General features: G+C 35.2%; 4 protein-coding genes across 4 annotated transcripts; all 4 read left to right on the forward strand.

Moving 5' to 3' along the window:
* The first annotated feature begins 2,111 nt into the window (after nucleotides 1-2,111).
* Nucleotides 2,112-2,585, forward strand: LOC116170665 (cuticle protein 8-like). The gene is made up of 3 exons (XM_031487169.1): nucleotides 2,112-2,117; nucleotides 2,162-2,272; nucleotides 2,328-2,585. Exons 1-3 carry the CDS (start codon nucleotides 2,112-2,114, stop codon nucleotides 2,577-2,579), a joined length of 369 nt encoding a protein of 122 aa, XP_031343029.1. The 3' UTR covers nucleotides 2,580-2,585.
* Nucleotides 2,586-6,379: 3,794 nt separating this feature from the next.
* On the forward strand, nucleotides 6,380-6,868 carry LOC116170374 (larval cuticle protein 16/17-like). The gene is made up of 2 exons (XM_031486735.1): nucleotides 6,380-6,645; nucleotides 6,697-6,868. Exons 1-2 carry the CDS (start codon nucleotides 6,437-6,439, stop codon nucleotides 6,863-6,865), a joined length of 378 nt encoding a protein of 125 aa, XP_031342595.1. The 5' UTR covers nucleotides 6,380-6,436; the 3' UTR covers nucleotides 6,866-6,868.
* A 606-nt stretch (nucleotides 6,869-7,474) lies between these two features.
* Nucleotides 7,475-8,867, forward strand: LOC116172228. Its single transcript, XM_031489398.1, has 3 exons — nucleotides 7,475-8,073; nucleotides 8,118-8,339; nucleotides 8,384-8,867. Exons 1-3 carry the CDS (start codon nucleotides 7,709-7,711, stop codon nucleotides 8,736-8,738), a joined length of 942 nt encoding a protein of 313 aa, XP_031345258.1. The 5' UTR covers nucleotides 7,475-7,708; the 3' UTR covers nucleotides 8,739-8,867.
* Nucleotides 8,868-12,653: 3,786 nt separating this feature from the next.
* LOC116171830 (adult-specific cuticular protein ACP-22-like) lies at nucleotides 12,654-16,416 on the forward strand. Its single transcript, XM_031488836.1, has 3 exons — nucleotides 12,654-12,762; nucleotides 12,822-13,040; nucleotides 16,163-16,416. Exons 1-3 carry the CDS (start codon nucleotides 12,757-12,759, stop codon nucleotides 16,403-16,405), a joined length of 468 nt encoding a protein of 155 aa, XP_031344696.1. The 5' UTR covers nucleotides 12,654-12,756; the 3' UTR covers nucleotides 16,406-16,416.
* The last annotated feature ends 1,541 nt before the right edge of the window (nucleotides 16,417-17,957 follow it).

The following is a 17,957-nucleotide window of genomic DNA, read 5'->3' on the forward strand; positions in this document are numbered from 1 at the left end:
ATTATTGATTTTGTAATAGACATTGCAAGGCAAGAAATCTAAATTTCATGTCAGTTAAAGCGTTTCGCCTTATAGCTTAAGCGCAGTTTTTCCATTCAAGGAAACTGTTTTAAAATTTTCATAATTTCACTTAAGTGAAAATGATTTAAAAGTGAAATTATGCACACGATTTATCACGATAAAGATATGTAGATTGATTGATTCGAATAGAAATTTTTTGTAAGGAAAACTGGTTAAAGAAGTGAACGGATTACGTATGGTCCAATAGAACATCTGTCGTCAAGTGTCAAGTCCAGGTTGCTCACACTGATAATTCTATGAAGGATTATTTCTAGTACAAAATAAAGTGCGATAGGTGCAGAAAAAAGAGATTCTTCCAGTTATTGAACTATATGTTTGAAATTATACTCCTGTTCCTAAAATGGTACAATGGAACTTACTTTTTCTTGATTAAAATTACAAGCTAACTTGATTAATGCACTGTTAATAGTCATGGTAAAGCCATGGTGTCATTGGTTGCGTTTTTTTTTTGGTGGTGCTATCAACAAGAACGTTAATGGGAAAATCGTTAATGAACTATGTTAAATAAGATGCTGAATAAATTAAAACATTTCTGGGTTCAAGCCATAGATGGAAAATAGAATAGAAACGGAATAGAAAAGGTTAAAGGCAAAACGCAAAGACCGCGTCCTCGAAAATTGATCTGGTTAGATTGAATTTAGGTACAATTAATAGAGTTACTGTAAAGGGAATTGTAAATTGAAACTATTTCATTATTTAATTTTTTCGCCAATACATATCCAAACGGAAAGCAATTTGAAAAAGCAGGTTTTTAAAGTCAGAAAGAAAAGGGCTAGCTATGGGTCAGTTAAATACGCAAACCCGTTGCACTGTCTGTCTGCTTGTTCATCTATGTGTCAGTCAGCATTCCTGCCCGCTCGGACTGTACAAACCGTAATCCTTTTCGACCCATCATCTGATTGCTTTTTTTAAGGGGGTATGGGAAAAAGGGGGACATGAAAACATTGTTGCCATACCATACTATATAATCCTTATCTTTCCACTGCATCTTCGAACCCACTTCTATTAGTTGCGAACCCAACACTTCACCCTTCATAAAGTCGTATCTAAACGTATAATTTTGTGAAGTGAACTATGATAGCCCATTTCAAGAACCATTCGCCGTACAGTTTATTTCAATTTTTAGGGATGGTTACGAAAGGGGTTATATGGTATTGGATTCGCATATTTTGTTGCCAGGGCGTCTTTTGAAAAGGTTATTGTCGTTGACGTTTCAGAAATATTCCTGCTGGATGCTTTTAACCATGGAGATGGAGATAACGTTTTGACTGTCGATAAATGAACGTAGGGATAGCGAAGGGGTGATCCACATTCTTATATTTGGGATAGCGATTATAGTACTGTAAGCTGTATGGAGGGGAGATACATATTAATCAACTAAAACCTATTAATATTATCGTCCATTAAAGTCAAATCTAACACCAATGTCTGCGCCCTTTTATATAGCCACTAGGCTCAGGCAACAACAATTCAATACGATTGCGGAGGAAGTTTGTATACCTGAGTATATGTAATTACCCACCAAAAATTAAAATTTTGCCAAGAAATGTAGATTTTTATTAGAACTGCAGCCCTAAAACAAACTTTCTCATCTATAAAGGATCAATACTTGCACAATAAAGAACGAATTCGATGCTGTGATATAACAAAACCATTAATAGTATTACCAAATCGTTAGTATATCATGGTATAAAATTATACAATACAGGTAAATATAATTGTGTCACGTAATTCAGCTTCGCGTACACTTTCACAGTTAACTAGATCACCTGAACACGTATTTGGAGATGCGCGTTCAAGGAAATGGGCGATATGTCCATTTTTTCTCGACGAAATGTAAGTCGGTTGCATTTTTTTCTTCTAATTAGGCATGATTTTCTCAACTGGGAGACTATTGCGAATGCAAATCGGGTAATAATAGTAGGTATTGGTAATGCAACATGGTGGGACAGCATCCCCATTTTTTGCTATAAATACCTAGTTTAGAGTCATCGAAGAAGTTAGTGCTTCATTTCCTGCAATTCGACGAAATGAAGGTACAGTGCCTGAAAGCGTCTTATTGTTCACCCTGTGATTTTAGGTTGTACTCCTTGCGCTTGCTGTTGTAGTGTCAGTAACTAGAGCTGTGCCTGTCGATTATCATGGAGTTTACGCACCAGTTCACGCTGTTCCGGTCCATGCTGAGCCAGTGGTAAGTTAATTGTTGCAAAGTGCAGGTACCATTAGTGAATTTGATGTGTTTTAAGGCATATCCAAAGTACAAATTTAATTATGGCGTTAAAGATGGACACACCGGTGACATAAAGGAGCAATCGGAAGTTAGAGACGGCGATACAGTAAAAGGGGAATATTCGCTTGTAGAACCCGACGGAACCATAAGGAAAGTCGAGTACTTTGACGACGGTCACAGTGGTTTCAATGCAATTGTGCATAAGACTGGACATGCTCATCATCCTCAAACGCATATACCAGTAGCGCACGAAGTTTATCATCACTGATCTCGAAAGCGGTCCTGTAATAGTATTTATTTTTCATTGTTGCCAATGGTTTACCAAAATAATGTTTTGTATATATAGCACAAATTTACCCGAAACGTTGTGCAGGGATTATCATTATATGTACAGAACAAAATAGAGAACGAAATAATTACCAAATGTTTACTTAGATATCTTGTATTGAAAGTTTCGTATTAAGGTCCGTAAGGTTAATCAAAATAGCGATTGCGTAAATGATTAATAGTATATTAAGATACAAGTGTATAATCAAGTCTTTAAAGCACGCGCAACGAGTTTAAGGGCACGACGCAAAGCGGAGTGCCTTTAACGTTGCAAGTGTTTTAAAGACCAATTATACACGTGTATCTTATAGTATTTTTTATTATACCTGCAGTATAATTTAAAAATAGGAAATACAATGAAATCATATTGACGTTATACTCGAAAACATGTCTAATTAAGTGGGCTGGGTGTTCGTAATTTCACGATTGCCATGGAAATGTCACTTGACGTTTGCTTATAAAAATCATCGTCTTGGTGAATTAAACGATTTCCGTTGAAAAAGATAATACACTGTCCATTAAATCGATTGTTGTAAAATCTAAACAAACATTGGTAGGTGTAAAATCCAAATCCAGTAAAGCCTATTATAAAGAATATGAAAAGTTGTTTCCATGGATGAATAGGAAGTTACTTACGAATACAGTCTTAAATGCATCCATAATGCTGGCATATATGAAGGCAATGTCAAAGGTATTTAAATCTTCTATATTTTGGTGCATTCATTCAAAACTTTAAAGCAGTGCTGCGATTAAAAAGTGGAACAGATTTGGAAGCATACCCTAAATTACGCGCGTTTGTGAAAGCTTCAACCAAAGGATAGGTACAAAAGCAAAAGAAATGTTCTGCATTTACAGAAAGCGACCTAAGAGGATTTTTTATTTCATCCAGATGACAGTTTCAAAAGTCATATTTGAAGTATCGTTACTTAGCAACTTTAAAGCACGTGTGTTTTAAAGGCCCTTTTTCGCACGCATTTGAGTGTTTAAAACGGAGATTGTGATTCAGGTATAATAAAAAAATTATTTAATGCGGTAGGTGGTTGGTCTCGTGAATTGTTTATGGTCTCGAATCACAAATTTTTGAAATTTAATTTTCCAATTTGAATAGAGAGGAAATTACTTTTATATGGACTCGATTTACGTAGCGTTAATCGACCTGGTTTATGAATCGCAACCACTTTTGTATCACGATGTTTTCTCATTTAATTTTTCTGCCACAGCAATCGTTTCACGTTAAGACACCGATACTGGATGAAAGCTTTACCACGCGTAATCCCTTAGGTCCTTCGCCCCGATTTTGTTAATTTATTCACCCACTCAAAAAACCATGCAGTGACTCTCCTGTGACCCCCAAAACAAATCTAGATCTTAGCTTTCTTAATAACTGGCACTGATTTTTACCACCGCTCATGGTACATTAACGAACTTTTTCTCTTTTAGATCTCACTATTCCCTCCTACACCGCTGCAAAAAGTTGGCGGTTTTCTTATCAATAACAGGATGTGATTCAGCTGTATTGTACTAGTTTCTAATGAACCTGAGCTAATCTCGTACCAATTGACAACTGACAGTGATATTGCGTCATTAGAATACAAAGAAAAAATTTATGATATCCTAGCCTTCGCCTTACTGAAATTACTGAAAAAATAAAAGATGCTAAAGAGCTCCCGTTACACAGAGTTGTACAGCAAATAGAATAGGCAATCTACTCTACCGTTATTTCTTATTTGTTTTAACGACAAAGCCTTCAAAGTCCCTTTTTTGAATTTGTGAGGTGCCCTCTATCTGTTTCGACCATGATTATGCTCCGTTTAATTATTTATGCTTATACTGGCACGATTGTCAACCCCATTATATGGAAATAAATAAAAATAACGGTTCTTTGTTTAAAAATGGCACAGCCTTAAGGTACGTAAATAAGTAATGAATTGATACTTGTTAACTGCTGTAGTGTACCGAATATTTAATACTGGTTATATCCTCTTTAAAAAGTATGAACATATGTAATGTAGGTACTTATTAGTGTGGGTGATTCTTGTGATCTGTTCATAAAATAAGAGTAAGTGACAAAGTGAATGGAGTATGAAAGTAAAATTCTTGCACTTATTTAGTTTCCAAAGATTGTATCCTTTTAAATTTTAAACTAAAAAAATGAAATTTTCTGTTCTAATGTGAAAACAAATAAGTACTATAATGTTAATTCTTCTAGTATCAAACTACGTTATTGAAAACATTAAAACTAAAACAGAAATAATTGCACAGTTGGCACTTGTTGATTATAAAATCGATTATTTATTACATGAATGTTTCATTATGATTTGGATATATGAAAAACTGCCCTTTAATCGAATTTTTCTTCACATCTCCTCTGACAACTCGTATGTCGGCAAACAATAAAGAACTTACGAGTATATATTTTCTCGATTATAGCCATTTAATAAAAATTAAGTAAACCATAAATGATGCGTGACGACAGATTACAGTCTTTTAGCTAGGCTTCAGCGGTGCAAATTAGCAATACGGATGAAATCCTGTTCTTATCTACATATTCGCAATTTTGCGCTTAAGGCAATCCAGTTTCATCGTCCAAACAGTCGGTGTTCATCATCAGATCCTTTACCTTTACTTCTTTTATAATTGTTTTAGTTGTGCGTCCGTTGGCTTATAAGTGCGTGCTCGTCATGGCTGCATTACAGGTGAGTTGCATCTCAGGGTGCAGGTAATAATATCTCGTACAAAATTATGCTCGCAGTTTTCCACGAACATGTAGAGAATTTCGTTTTTTGACCGAAACGCGTTGTATCTGCAGCTATGAAAAAAAATTCAATCGCTTCTTCGACACATTTCAAACAAACCAAACGGGGGCGAGACTGCGTTAAGAATGCTAATTAGGTAATACAAGTGTGGAATACATTAAGTACATCGGAATAATCTTTTCAAAAATCCACATACTTACGTTACGTGCGACCGCATGCTGCTAGAGCTTGCCAATTTATGGTAATGATGCAGAAAAAATTACTTGAATGAGTGGCATTCATGCATACAGTCGTACCCCGTGGAGGAATACTATAGTAATGGCTTTCATTATTCTTGCTACTAATGTGATTAATGGTGAAGACTGATGAAGAGTAATATCATCGTTCGGTTTTTATCCGGCTGGAAAGACATCATTTGCTTCGATACCTGGTAATTTATTTCTATTAGTCCCGACTGTTGACATCAATTTTTTTTATAAATTTAACCAATTTATCAAGTCGTAAGGTTGCACTACTAGTTATTGTTGTATGGGCCCCACAATTAATTCATTTTCCATTGGAAGAAAACTGCAAAGTATTTTTAAGAAATAAGAGTCGCATTCGGAGTTAAATTAAACAAGTGCAAATTCTGGAATTTAGAGTCAATTCCTTTAATGTCCTAATTTCTCGTGAAGTTTTGGAATTCCTGATTTCAAGTTCCAGAATGGAACAATGTTCAATAGCTAATACTTAAAAATTTCGTTTGCTTTCTTTAGTACCTATTATGGAAAATATTATTGAAACATTAAAAAATTCAGATCTGTGGTTTAGAAATGTATCGTCGCGAATTGGCCCTTTTCTTCTGCGAAATGGCAAAGTCGAAAGCTAGTTTTTATGTGGAAGATATAATGAAACAACAATTGCATTATATTTAGCTGAATCTGAGATTGTTATATAAAAATATGTTAAATTTCAAGAAATTAAAACCAGATACTTGTTTCAGAGTGTCTCTATAGTAGTAATCGTAGTATGCTCGACAATAATAGATGTATGCCTTTCGAACATGGTTGAGTGGTCTCAGTACCAACATCAGGACAACGAAAAACGCACATACAAATTTGGGTACGAAATCGAAGACCCGAAAACAAATAATGTTCAATTTAGAAACGAACAGCGCCATGAAAACGGAAGCGTTACAGGAAGCTACGGACATTTACAACCCGATGGTAACATACAGGTCGTCCATTATGTCGCTGATGGGAAAGGCTACAGGTAAGTTAGACGCACTCACACGAAATGTCGGTGGTAACGTGCTGATTATAGGGCGAGGATAGAGAATAGCGGCGATAAAAGACAGAATTTATCTCCAGAAATGGAGTCTGCTTTACGAACAAGGGAGGTGTACAAAAAACAGACCATCTTCGAGCAGAGGTTAAGACCGTACGATCAGGAGAAGGAGAAACTTATAAGTGCCAAAAAGAAAACGCTTTGATAGACATGCTAATGTAATTTAATTACCGATTTTAATGACGGTAGAATAAATATGTGTGGTTTTCTACTTTGGTTCCTGAAAAGAGCGGAAATCCTTTCATAGGGGAAGTAACTGCTGTTTGATCATCACCAACGTGTGTAAAATAGTAATGCCTATAAAAACTTTCACGGGAAAAAAAATTCATTGAAAATAAGTTTAAAGTGCAGGTAAATAGAAGCAATAGTAAAACGCTTGATCGTTCATATGAAAGGATGGTAAATATTTATTATGTTGGGTAATAGTGTAATTTATTCGTCATGCATTCGTACACTATTTAACACTTTCGTTTCGTTTAACGGTAGCACGATTTGCATAATCAGAATGAGCATTTAATTAAACGTCTGAGAGAACCACATTTAGGCCAAAATGCGACAGTCATATTCTGCCTACCCGTCCATCATAGATTAGATAGAAACACTTTTCGGTCATAAATAATAGGTAATAGGCATCAACAATAAGCATCATATAAATTTAACTGTAACACTACTAACCAGTTATAAACAATTAACAATGAACTTTAATTTATACCACCCACTTGTTAATATTAAACGTTTTCAACAAATCAAAACATTCCACTATGCTCTCGGTGCCATTCCTTTGGAGATCGAATCAAGTTGTAAGTGAATCTCCAGATTTATATAAATTTCGCCAAAGAATCTGGTAACTGTTTCATACACGTCAGCGTCCCCTCAACCAACATTGAACTGTTTTACTTCAACGTCAAATATCGGTACCGATTTTTTTATGACATTTCGTTTGAAAGATGTCAACCTAAATTAGTATTGTAACTCCTTGTGTTAAAATATGGCTTCTAGTTCTTTTAAAAACTCTGGAGATTTTTTGAGATGTGAAAATTGTAATAATAAGTGTATACGACCACAAAGCGCTCAATATGACACGGAAAAATGGTATTGCTCTCGATGCAGCAGTCAAGGTAGGAGCGCACACGTTTACCCAAAGCTTTATTCCGAACAGCAAGATAAGCTGATGTTGCTTTCTCGATCCAAAAGCCAAATGGGCGTGTGTACCAATCTGATGAAATCTATCGAAGGTGCGGGTAGCGGGAAAAAGATGTTCGCCGATTTGATCGTTAATAAGAAATCGTGCACTCCCAAACCTCCATATCGGGATATCCAATTTCGAGGGTCTCTAATGACCCTATCCAAAAAGTGAGCATCGCAAAATAACCGATAATCTCTTAGAGCACTTTTAGACCAGTTCATTGTCCATGTGTTCGCTGTCACAGGACCATTGCGGTGTCATCCGTCCACTCCCACTTTAAGTATGAACACAAGCACGTACCCATACTAAGCACAACGTTGGGTGCGCGCAATGAATTAGAATTAAACCCCTATACACTAGAAATCAACCACCCTACCTGCATTGTCTTAATCACGCTACCTCAGAAACTTGAAAAGGCTGCAGATCACGACGAGTAAGTCTTTTACATGCTAATGTTAACTAAAGATCCTTCCACAGGAGTGCGTTAAATCCAACCATGCTTCTTATGGCAAGCAACATTATGAATAACAAGCTGACCCGAGGTAACGACGATGATGATGACTCAGATGTTGGCCTAGCACCGTTCGACAAGATAATCTTTTGGATTTGCTCCAACATTCTCACACAGTCCAAATGTACCTTGGCCATATCGACCATTTGTAAATCGATAAGAATCAAGTACTACGGTCCTATTTCGCCAATAAACGACAACTATATCAAACTCTACCAAGAGGGCAAAGGTTTAATTTTACACCAACTGCAAATTTTAAATATGACCAATTATGGTAAAAAACGATTGGCAATCGACGTAATTATTCACAAGGAACAGTAGGACGTATGATCTTTTTTTGCGAAGTTTCTGGACTATAATTATGTAAATTATACTTTCTATATATGTAAACAAAACTGTATTGACTACTTTACTGTGTGTATACATGAACGGTTGAGAATTATTTGAGTATTAGAGCATGAATGGAAGATATCATCCATTAAACGTTCATTTAATCAGCTAAATTATTTGCTTAATTAAGCCATGGCAAGTCGAAAATAAAAATTAGAAACCTACGTTCCGTGTACTTAGGTACACGTTTGGGAATAGACAGTTTTAGGACGGATGGGACAGCCATGCATGTTAATGATATTCTAATATTTAGTAAAACTTTTAGAACGTCTTAAGAATGCGAATATCACAAATATGAATTTGGTAATAACAAATTTTCCAAGCAAATGTCCCAAATTCTAATATTTATAAAAAGGTTTTTAAGTGAAAAAACGCTAGAGTTCCACCACTAATTTCCCAGGGTGATATATCTACTTTTTTTAGTCATGTAGGATAGGATGGTGCCTTTTATGGGTTTCTATACCAAGAAATGCAGGTATCTTTTTTCGATCGTATTCGTACAGAATGGCAGTAGTTTTCCTTACCTTACCTTTCCAATTGCAGTACTTTCCATAGCTATATAGAAATCTGTGACTAAAATTTCAAAGAAATATCTCCATAAATATGAAAGTCTGTGCATGCGCACATTTGGTTTCTACTTGATGCGATATGCTTGCCTTTACTGGAAACGTCTGTGGTTTGTGGTTACAATTTCAACAAAATATATTAATAAGAAAGAAAGTTGAAATTTTCTTGGCTCAGATGCCAGAACTATAAGTTACAGAATTTAAAAAAACGAACTAAATATATTGAAAAATGTAGGAGAAACTACGGCCTCAGACGGACGGAGGGATGGACGGGCGGTCGGAACAAGTGACCATAATACCGCCTTCCAACATGAGTTGGAAAATGCGCTAAAAAGAAAGTACAATACTATCTTAGTAAAGAAAGGAATACATTTTCCAAAATCACTTGCTCACAGAGCAGCAGCAGAGATACTTACAGGTGATAAAGAATATCAGTGAATGCTATGTTTTACACGGGGTTTATTGTCGAAAATACTTGAATGGTTAAATAAGCCACAACAAAATTATAAATGTTTAATTTTTGAATTTGAACCCAATTACATAAAAAACAATAAATTTTCCAGGTCGTCGAGAACATTGTGCACTACTTTAGATCATATTACTCATTCCTGAAAAAAGGAACTTTTTATACTTTAATTTAATGTGTATGAATGGCCTTCCGGTAATAAACAGGAAAAACCCGTTAATGAAAACCTTTTATTAAAAGCTTCATGGACAATAATTCTACTAAACATAGGTGTTACATAACAAAATGTCTAAATTTCATTCATTGTAAAAAATGCATAAAACCAGAGGTGAGTGTGTGGTGTTTGGTTATAGCATTGTTTAAATAATGGTTATAACTTTCTTCACTGGCTAAAAGTTAGTTAGGTAATGGTTGTTTTTATTACTCTGAGGATCGTTATAATGTAAAAGACACATTTAACAATATTTTGGATACTAGGGCTTTTAAAAAAATTAGGTACAGTGGATCTCGGAAAATGGGGCATTAATTGTTCCGGGCAGCATTATATCCATGCAACACACGTGGACAAATTTTTATTAAATGTCCACCCGTAACTAAGGTGTAATTTATGCTGTTATCGAGAGGTCGACGAAAAAGGCCCTTTTTCGCACGCATTTGAGTGTTTAAAACGGAGATTGTGATTCAGGTATAATAAAAAAAAATTTAATTGTCATGTATCTGTGTGTGTATTGGTTTATTCGTTGTGCTGTTCATCACGTTACTTAAATAAGCCAGCACAAAATTTGTATAGTAAAAGAGTACCTACCTAGTATGTCGTAGGCAAAGTGATACGAACAATTATACACAAGTCTTGTATAGAAAATAAGCTACCGTTGCATACAAAACGTGTTGTATACAACTCTGTGTATAATTATGGATATAAATACACAGAACGACTTCTAATACCTATATAAAATGCGCGGAAATATACGTTTTTTGTCCGAAAGGAAAGTGCACTACTTATATTAGTTTGCACTTTTTGACCACTCTACACTTTCGACATGCAATCCCACAATACGCAAATCTATATTTTTAAAACACAGAAGTATATGTGTGATTATGTGCAAAATTCTATAGGTATAGGTAATTTCAGATTATACCCCAAATCAATTGGGCATAATATAATGAAATGAGGCTTGGATTTTCACCGCAGATAGTATCAAGAGAAAGATGAGGAATCTAACAAGATATTGAAAGGTGAGGGACTACTTGAAGAATCGAAGCAATGGGTATAATAGTGTCGATTTATAAAGGTAGATAGGCAAGAAGTTATAGGACAGAATTATGCAATTATATGGAGAAACAAGAATAAGAATAAGAATAAAAGGGAAGGAGTGTAAAGTGTTCTGGATATATGTAAAGGACCAAGACAGGAATTTTCAACCTCATTTAATTTCTATATGAGAGAGAACAAATATTCAGACATGTACATAAAATCGAGGGATCATAGTGGGAAGAAGGAAGATATTTGTACCTTGCATATACGCGGACGACACAATAATATTGGAAAAAGCGGTAGAACATTTGAATGAAATGATGGGAACAATGGAGAGATATTTATTTATTTATTTTATTTATTATGAAGGGGGGGGGGAAGGAAAAGGGAGATGGAATGGAAATGGAGGGAGAAAAGAGTAGAAGAAGGGATAGAAGTGAAATATTTGGGGTAGAAATTGCAATTAAATAATGGGGAAAATGCACATGTAAACGAACTAAGAAAAAAGGAGAAGTAGCGATGAGACAAAAAGTGGGTGAGGATGATCCTAGAAAAAAGTAAAGAAAAACACCCAAATTTTAGGTTTTGTGTGATAATAATTTAAAAGTAAAAAGTTTTTGCCAATTAGCGTCATTGATTAACGCAGTAGTTTGCAAGAGCAGTCTTTGTAACAGATTGTGACGGATGTGGAAGGAGTTCGCATCCATTATTAGTCTTGGATTCAAGGGCGGTAATATTGCGGTGGAAAATGACTATATCTTTTCTTCGCGGAAAAAGGGAGCCATGCCATCTAATACCGCGTTTAAAATGTTTACCATTGGATAATAGAGGGGACGTTTTTGGTAATCCTTCCTATGTTTTACCATGGCGTAACGCGAACCTTCTTTATTTTGTCGTTTTTGAGAAGAACCACTATTCATATAAAGTGACGAGATTATTGTGAATGAAAATTGAACCGTTTCGCTGAAACGAATTGGTAAAAACACGTTCGGCTGTGATGTTATCGGAATGGTTGTATCCAACCAAGGTCCATATATTATCAAACCATTTCAGGCCTTGGGAAGTCTTCAGCATTCGAGTTGTTCTTTTGCGCACCGTTTGATCATTCTATAGAAACAGTAGAAGGAGAGGAACCTGCAGAAAAAGAGAATAATTGCGAAAACGTTCGAAAAATTATATTGCGAACCGGTTGGTAAGTTTATAATTCTTCGCTAGATTCTTCGTTTATTTAAGACAAGGTACCTAATACACTTTTGCCACCGTTTCTGGTCAAGTACACGAATCTTTTTAAAACGATAACGTCTCATACATACATTAAAATCATCAGTAGATGGTGAAAGTTTTGACAATTTCTTTCTAGTATCTTGAGTAAAAATCCGAGAGGAAACAATGGAAGAAAGATGTCATAAGCTCTAATTTATTATCGGTCCTTTGCACGAAAACTATATTCAAAGCAGCCCACAATTTACGGCCTTGCTAATTACATGTTTGAGTATCTTCGCTAACCTAATTTCATCTCGCTCACATGGTATTATTCTAGCATTTGCACCTCTTAGAATCAGCAAGAAAGTGTATATAAAGCATCTCCAATTTCTCTTACTTTATTAATTAACAATTGCTTGCGGTGAACTGAAGACTGTGGTGCATTTGAGCGTCGTGATAATGAGGGTGAATATTTCGTGCGGTCGTCTTCGATCTTATTTTACCTTGCGGTATTTTTGCTCTAGGTCCTTCTGGTCGTCGCACTGTTTGCGTACAGTTACGCGGGGCACATCGGTTTTCAACATTACCAGGCGAACCTAGGCGCTATTATACCGCATATAATTCAGCAGGAGGCGGTCGATGATCACGGCGCGGGCATTCAAAACCTGGGCGAGCAAGGGCACTTGCAAGTGCAAGAGGAAGAGGAGCATAACGAGAAGGAGGATGGGCATTATGATTATTACGTGAGTACAGTCTGATTTTTATGGTCGGATGTCGTGTGCATTTCCTTATTTGAATTACGTACAGTAATTTTTGGACGTATAGATAGGTAATCCTGAAAGAGGAATGATGCATGCGCTTCATGCAATATGCGGGTACATTTCCATAATGATGAGAGAAGTTCTACGATCTCGGTTTCACTCGCGCACTTCACGATTACTTTCATGTGTGTGAAAGTGGTTTGGAAATTTTTATTTATGTTAATTTATAAACTTAAACGTTTATAGCACAAGCATGCATAGGCAGCCACCCTTACTTCTGCGTGTTTTCATGGTGTCTCTTAATATTAGCAAGGAGTATCATTCAAGGGATTTGATTGTGACCTGTCACCTGTATGCAAAAATGTAGTAATTTATTTTCCGTAATGTCCATTACAATCGGGAAATTTTTTTCATAAATCAGTATTTAAAAAAAATCCCTCTTGTATACCCCATCTCTTTACACACTGTACATATATAAGTAGTGATCACGGACGTGAGATTTTATTTATATTTTAAACCATTGAATAATAAGATTCTTTATGTGTGGTAACCTTGTTACAGTAGATTTAACACAAGTTCATCTTTCGCTCAAAGAAAAGAGGCCAACAGAACCTCCAAACACTTAACTAGGATACTCAGCAGCATAAGAAGGTTTGACACACAATGCACTTCTAGCAAAAATGAAAAGAATACAAATAGAAGGACTAAGTATAGGAGATAAAAGTTGATAGAAAACTTTTATTTTTTTAGAAAAACGTCGTTTCTGTCCTCAAGGGGTAGATAAAACCCACTCAACAGTTTTTTCATCCCTTATACGTAATGGTTCAACTTCCATAACTTTAAATGGCAAAATAGGCGATGAAAAAACCTTCCTTTCCCTGAATGTAGAACAATATTCTTGATGTACGTTTGGTATTTTAGAAATCAAACAATCTAATTTAAAAAAAGAATCGGCATAAAGTACCTTAGTGTAAAATGCCATTTAAATTTTCAGCGGTTTCAACGCTGAAATTAATAATATATTATATACCAAGGGATAAAATGTGTGTTTTAATTTCGAGGGTACAAATTGTTGCCTGAAACATAGTTGGGGGCAACAAGAATCCGAGGGATTAGGGCGCACCTTAGTCCTGTGGTATATACGCTATTTTTTGTACTCCTGTAATCAGCTACAACATTTTCAATGTTAAAGTCCAATTTTGAAAGAAAAATAATTTGTTTGATGTCACTTGTAAAAGGTCAAATAGAAAGAGTCCTTGAGAAAGCCAGGTCTATATTTTTCCTTTACTTATTTCAAATTAATTTTTATGCGCGAATTACGAGCTATGCGCAATTGAAGTTTTAAACTAACGGTGAATATTATTAATATGATAGAAAAATATGGTATGATATATGACCCACATACATTCTCTCCAAAATGAAACAGGATCAGTGTCAATAATGTGCATTTTTTTTTAATTATTACGCACTGTATAAATATTTCAGTCGTTTTAATACCGAACCTTCCAAAGAATGTTGATTTTAACCCCATTTCACCATTTTTAACCTCTTTGATAGTTTGCCTCTTACAACCATGAAAATGTAGGTACCTCAATATTTATTCAAATAACGACCAGACAGGTATACGGATGGACTTTTTTATACAGTGAAGAAATAAAGTCCGCCGCCCCCTCAATTCATTGCAGATGACACAACAGTACTAGCTTCTGATAACGACTCAGCCATTGCTTCCCAACTATTGAAAAACCTATAGCAAAAGAAATGGAGACTAAAAACTAACGAAACAAAGTCTATCCATGCGACGTTTACCACAAGAAGGGAAGCATGCCCTCCTGTCCAACTAAATAATCACCAACTGTCTTAAAAAGAAGAAGCGAAATATCTTGGGCTATATTGATAGAAGATTTACCTGGCGAAAACACATTTGGATCCAAGTAGAATCGCCCGCCCCATAAAAAATTCCTAGTGTTAAACGAGTTCTAAAATTTTGTGCTTGCGATATACAAAATAGGGAGACCCCATTTTTAATAACGGGTGTTACCCCAACTACCACCTTGCTCGAATGAGTGTCATCTTTGTAATTTTTGAAAGCAAATCCTCTCACTCGATTTTTGTGCCGGTGAGTATATGTAAAAATAGCTATGTTTCGTGTTCGGTTTAAGGAGGTCCTCCCACAAATTACTGCGAAAAGTGCCATCTTTTTTTCGGGTGACTTCTTGCCTAGGCACACCTTGATTCAATGTTATACTTTGAATATTTTACTAAATAGCCAAAGATACGTTTCCTTCGCAAGATCACAGTCTTGTAGAAAGGGATATAATCTTAGCACTTCAAAAAATAACTATATCAGTGGTATATCCTAGGGTATATCGCTAGATTCTTCAGAAAATACCCTTTTCCCATGTCATATACATTCAATGAGAAAAATTCCAAAATATTACATTAATACGAATAGCTCAATAATGCATCAGATGTGCAGACCCATCAATACATTCATCCTGTTGTATCGCATACAAACTGCATGTTTCATTATAAATAAAAAGGTAGGTCCCGGTAGGTCCTATTTAAATGGTGAAAATAGCTTCCTCCGGATTTTGGGCTGCAATTTGAATGTTTGGTTTCCAACATATTCCAAACGTTTGCAACTAAACTATCTTTGGAAACATTCTGCCTTTGAGAGTCAAAGAACTACGTGGCTTCTCGCCCCCATACTGTTACAGTCTCAAACCACAATATTAGGTTCCGGAATAACTTTATAACTACGTGCCTAAGTAAACCCATGTCTATGTTTAATTATCTTTGATGAAATATGATTAATTAGTCATTGTTATAACACCGAAATTTATGCCACGAAACAAGATCACTCTTAATATCCACCGCGCAATTTACATATAAATATTAAATTATTCAAGGTAGCAGTGTACGTTGTAGGTATAAGTCAGTTAAAGGTCACTTTTTGTTACTCTTAATTGAATAATGTCTACATTGTTTCGACTTCTTTTGCGCAATTCTTCCGTCCAGATACAGTAAAGCAATTTACATTATTATGCTTATGTTAAAATTTTGTCGTTGTTATTACCTAATTCGTTGCATTTCTTTTATAGGCGTACCCCAAATACACATATAAGTATGGTGTCAACGATTACCATACTGGAGATATTAAAAGTCAACACGAGACCAGAGACGGGGATGTGGTGAAAGGGCAGTATTCCGTTGTGGAGCCTGATGGTTCAATTCGTACGGTGGATTACACGGCTGATAAGCATAATGGTTTTAATGCTGTCGTTCACAAGACGAACGCACACAAGCAGCCAGAACAGGAGCAACACCTACAATCCTACAATTAAAATTGTTTTCCATTGTTTATCTGTTAATTTTGTTTAGTAACTAAGAGTTTTATTTCTACAATTAGTAATTTATTGAATAATCATAGCAAATAAAAACACGTTTGCAATTACATCTGTGACAATATCAGTTAGGTATAGCCATTAGATATGAGACCATCATCCTAAGAGCCATCAGAAGAAAAATGTAATACACCTACATCTGTATATCCACCATTGGTTCATTTCTTATAAGAGAAAAAGAGTCAACCCATAGGGGAAATAGTTTCTCTACTAAATATGTCTTTACGTAGTTGGCGATAGAACCTGTAAAAATCGAGGTAAAAATTTAACAGCGATCACAGCTTTTTGAATTAGAAGGTACCTACTACTGTAACGGCTCAGTTACATTTACAGGGATTAGAAACCCTTTATTCTCAACGACACTGGTAAAAATGTTACTGTAACAATTCATTGATATTTATATATAATTGATACCACGGCCAACTCAATAATGAATAAATTTTTAATGACTTAGGTTGCGGAGGGTTGGCTCTTTTTCAGCACTTATAATCTAAATACTAAAACCGGATGATGCTTTGATTTGATAAGCACTCATGATTTGTTTGAATATGATATTGTTGAAAACAATATATCGATCCAAATGTACCAAATATACAAGATAAAGTTATGTATAAATTCCTATATCGCGATCAGGTCTCCAATCTAATTAATTACGTAGATTTTTTAATATTCGTAATTAATCAAACACCTGGTACAAAATTCTATTCAAACCTATTCTTGATGTCAAAAGAATGGTATTACTGAACCTAAAATTCAACAATTAATAAGAAAAAAATTACCAATATCTTTGGTTTAGGTTCACTTATCCTAAATTTGTTCACAGGATAAATTCCTTTTCTGGAATGTTAGAGTGACTTTAAACATAAATGTTTTATACAAAATACCAAAAAAACATCCTGGTTACATAATATGTAAAACATTCAAAATAACTAACACTTATCGATGAGTCCAAATTTTCTACAGCCGACAGTTGATTTTCTCCTTCGGAAAGGTAGCAGCAATTTGGAAATTTTGATGGTGGAACGCCTTGTATAATACAATCGCCAGGTAAAAATTTGGTTACTAACCGTCCTTCAGGTTTCTCGCATTTTATTAGTTGAAATTTGATTTATTTACTGGAATAATTTACTAATGTCCCTCGTCGTTCTACCTTTCCGTAAATATTTACAAACTTGGGTCGTATTATCTGCATGTCCAGGTGTGACGCAACCAATCGTAATTGGCCCGTTCAAGATAAAGAACTGTTAATTTACATCCCATACGTACTTAATAAATTGAGTTTACGTTTTTTTGAACAATGGTTTATATCGTTTTTTCAGTTAAGAAAATGGTATGGAATTGTTTAGTGCCTTAAATGGTAACCTATACCGTTTGCATCATAAACAAGTATACATTGTGCACAACTCTTGTGCAGATGAAGCGCATTTTTTTTAACCGAAATAGCTTTTATTTTGACATCAATGGATATATTTCTTGCAAACGTCTCAATCGC

Source organism: Photinus pyralis, unplaced genomic scaffold (genome assembly GCF_008802855.1).
Source record: "Photinus pyralis isolate 1611_PpyrPB1 unplaced genomic scaffold, Ppyr1.3 Ppyr1.4_LG5, whole genome shotgun sequence".
Classification (NCBI taxonomy): Eukaryota; Metazoa; Arthropoda; class Insecta; order Coleoptera; family Lampyridae; genus Photinus; species Photinus pyralis.

Excerpts from the sequence above, each read along its gene's own strand:
- LOC116170374 (XM_031486735.1), top strand. The coding sequence starts at position 6,437 with ATGGTTGAGTGGTCTCAGTACCAACATCAGGACAACGAAAAACGCACA. Across the intron at positions 6,646-6,696 it reads GCTGATGGGAAAGGCTACAG|GGCGAGGATAGAGAATAGCG; the intron begins GTAAGTTAGACG and ends TGCTGATTATAG.
- LOC116172228 (XM_031489398.1), top strand. The coding sequence starts at position 7,709 with ATGGCTTCTAGTTCTTTTAAAAACTCTGGAGATTTTTTGAGATGTGAA. Across the intron at positions 8,074-8,117 it reads CTAATGACCCTATCCAAAAA|ACCAGTTCATTGTCCATGTG; the intron begins GTGAGCATCGCA and ends GAGCACTTTTAG. Across the intron at positions 8,340-8,383 it reads AAGGCTGCAGATCACGACGA|GAGTGCGTTAAATCCAACCA; the intron begins GTAAGTCTTTTA and ends ATCCTTCCACAG.
- LOC116171830 (XM_031488836.1), top strand. Across the intron at positions 13,041-16,162 it reads ATGGGCATTATGATTATTAC|GCGTACCCCAAATACACATA; the intron begins GTGAGTACAGTC and ends TTTCTTTTATAG.
- LOC116170665 (XM_031487169.1), top strand. Across the intron at positions 2,273-2,327 it reads CGGTCCATGCTGAGCCAGTG|GCATATCCAAAGTACAAATT; the intron begins GTAAGTTAATTG and ends ATGTGTTTTAAG.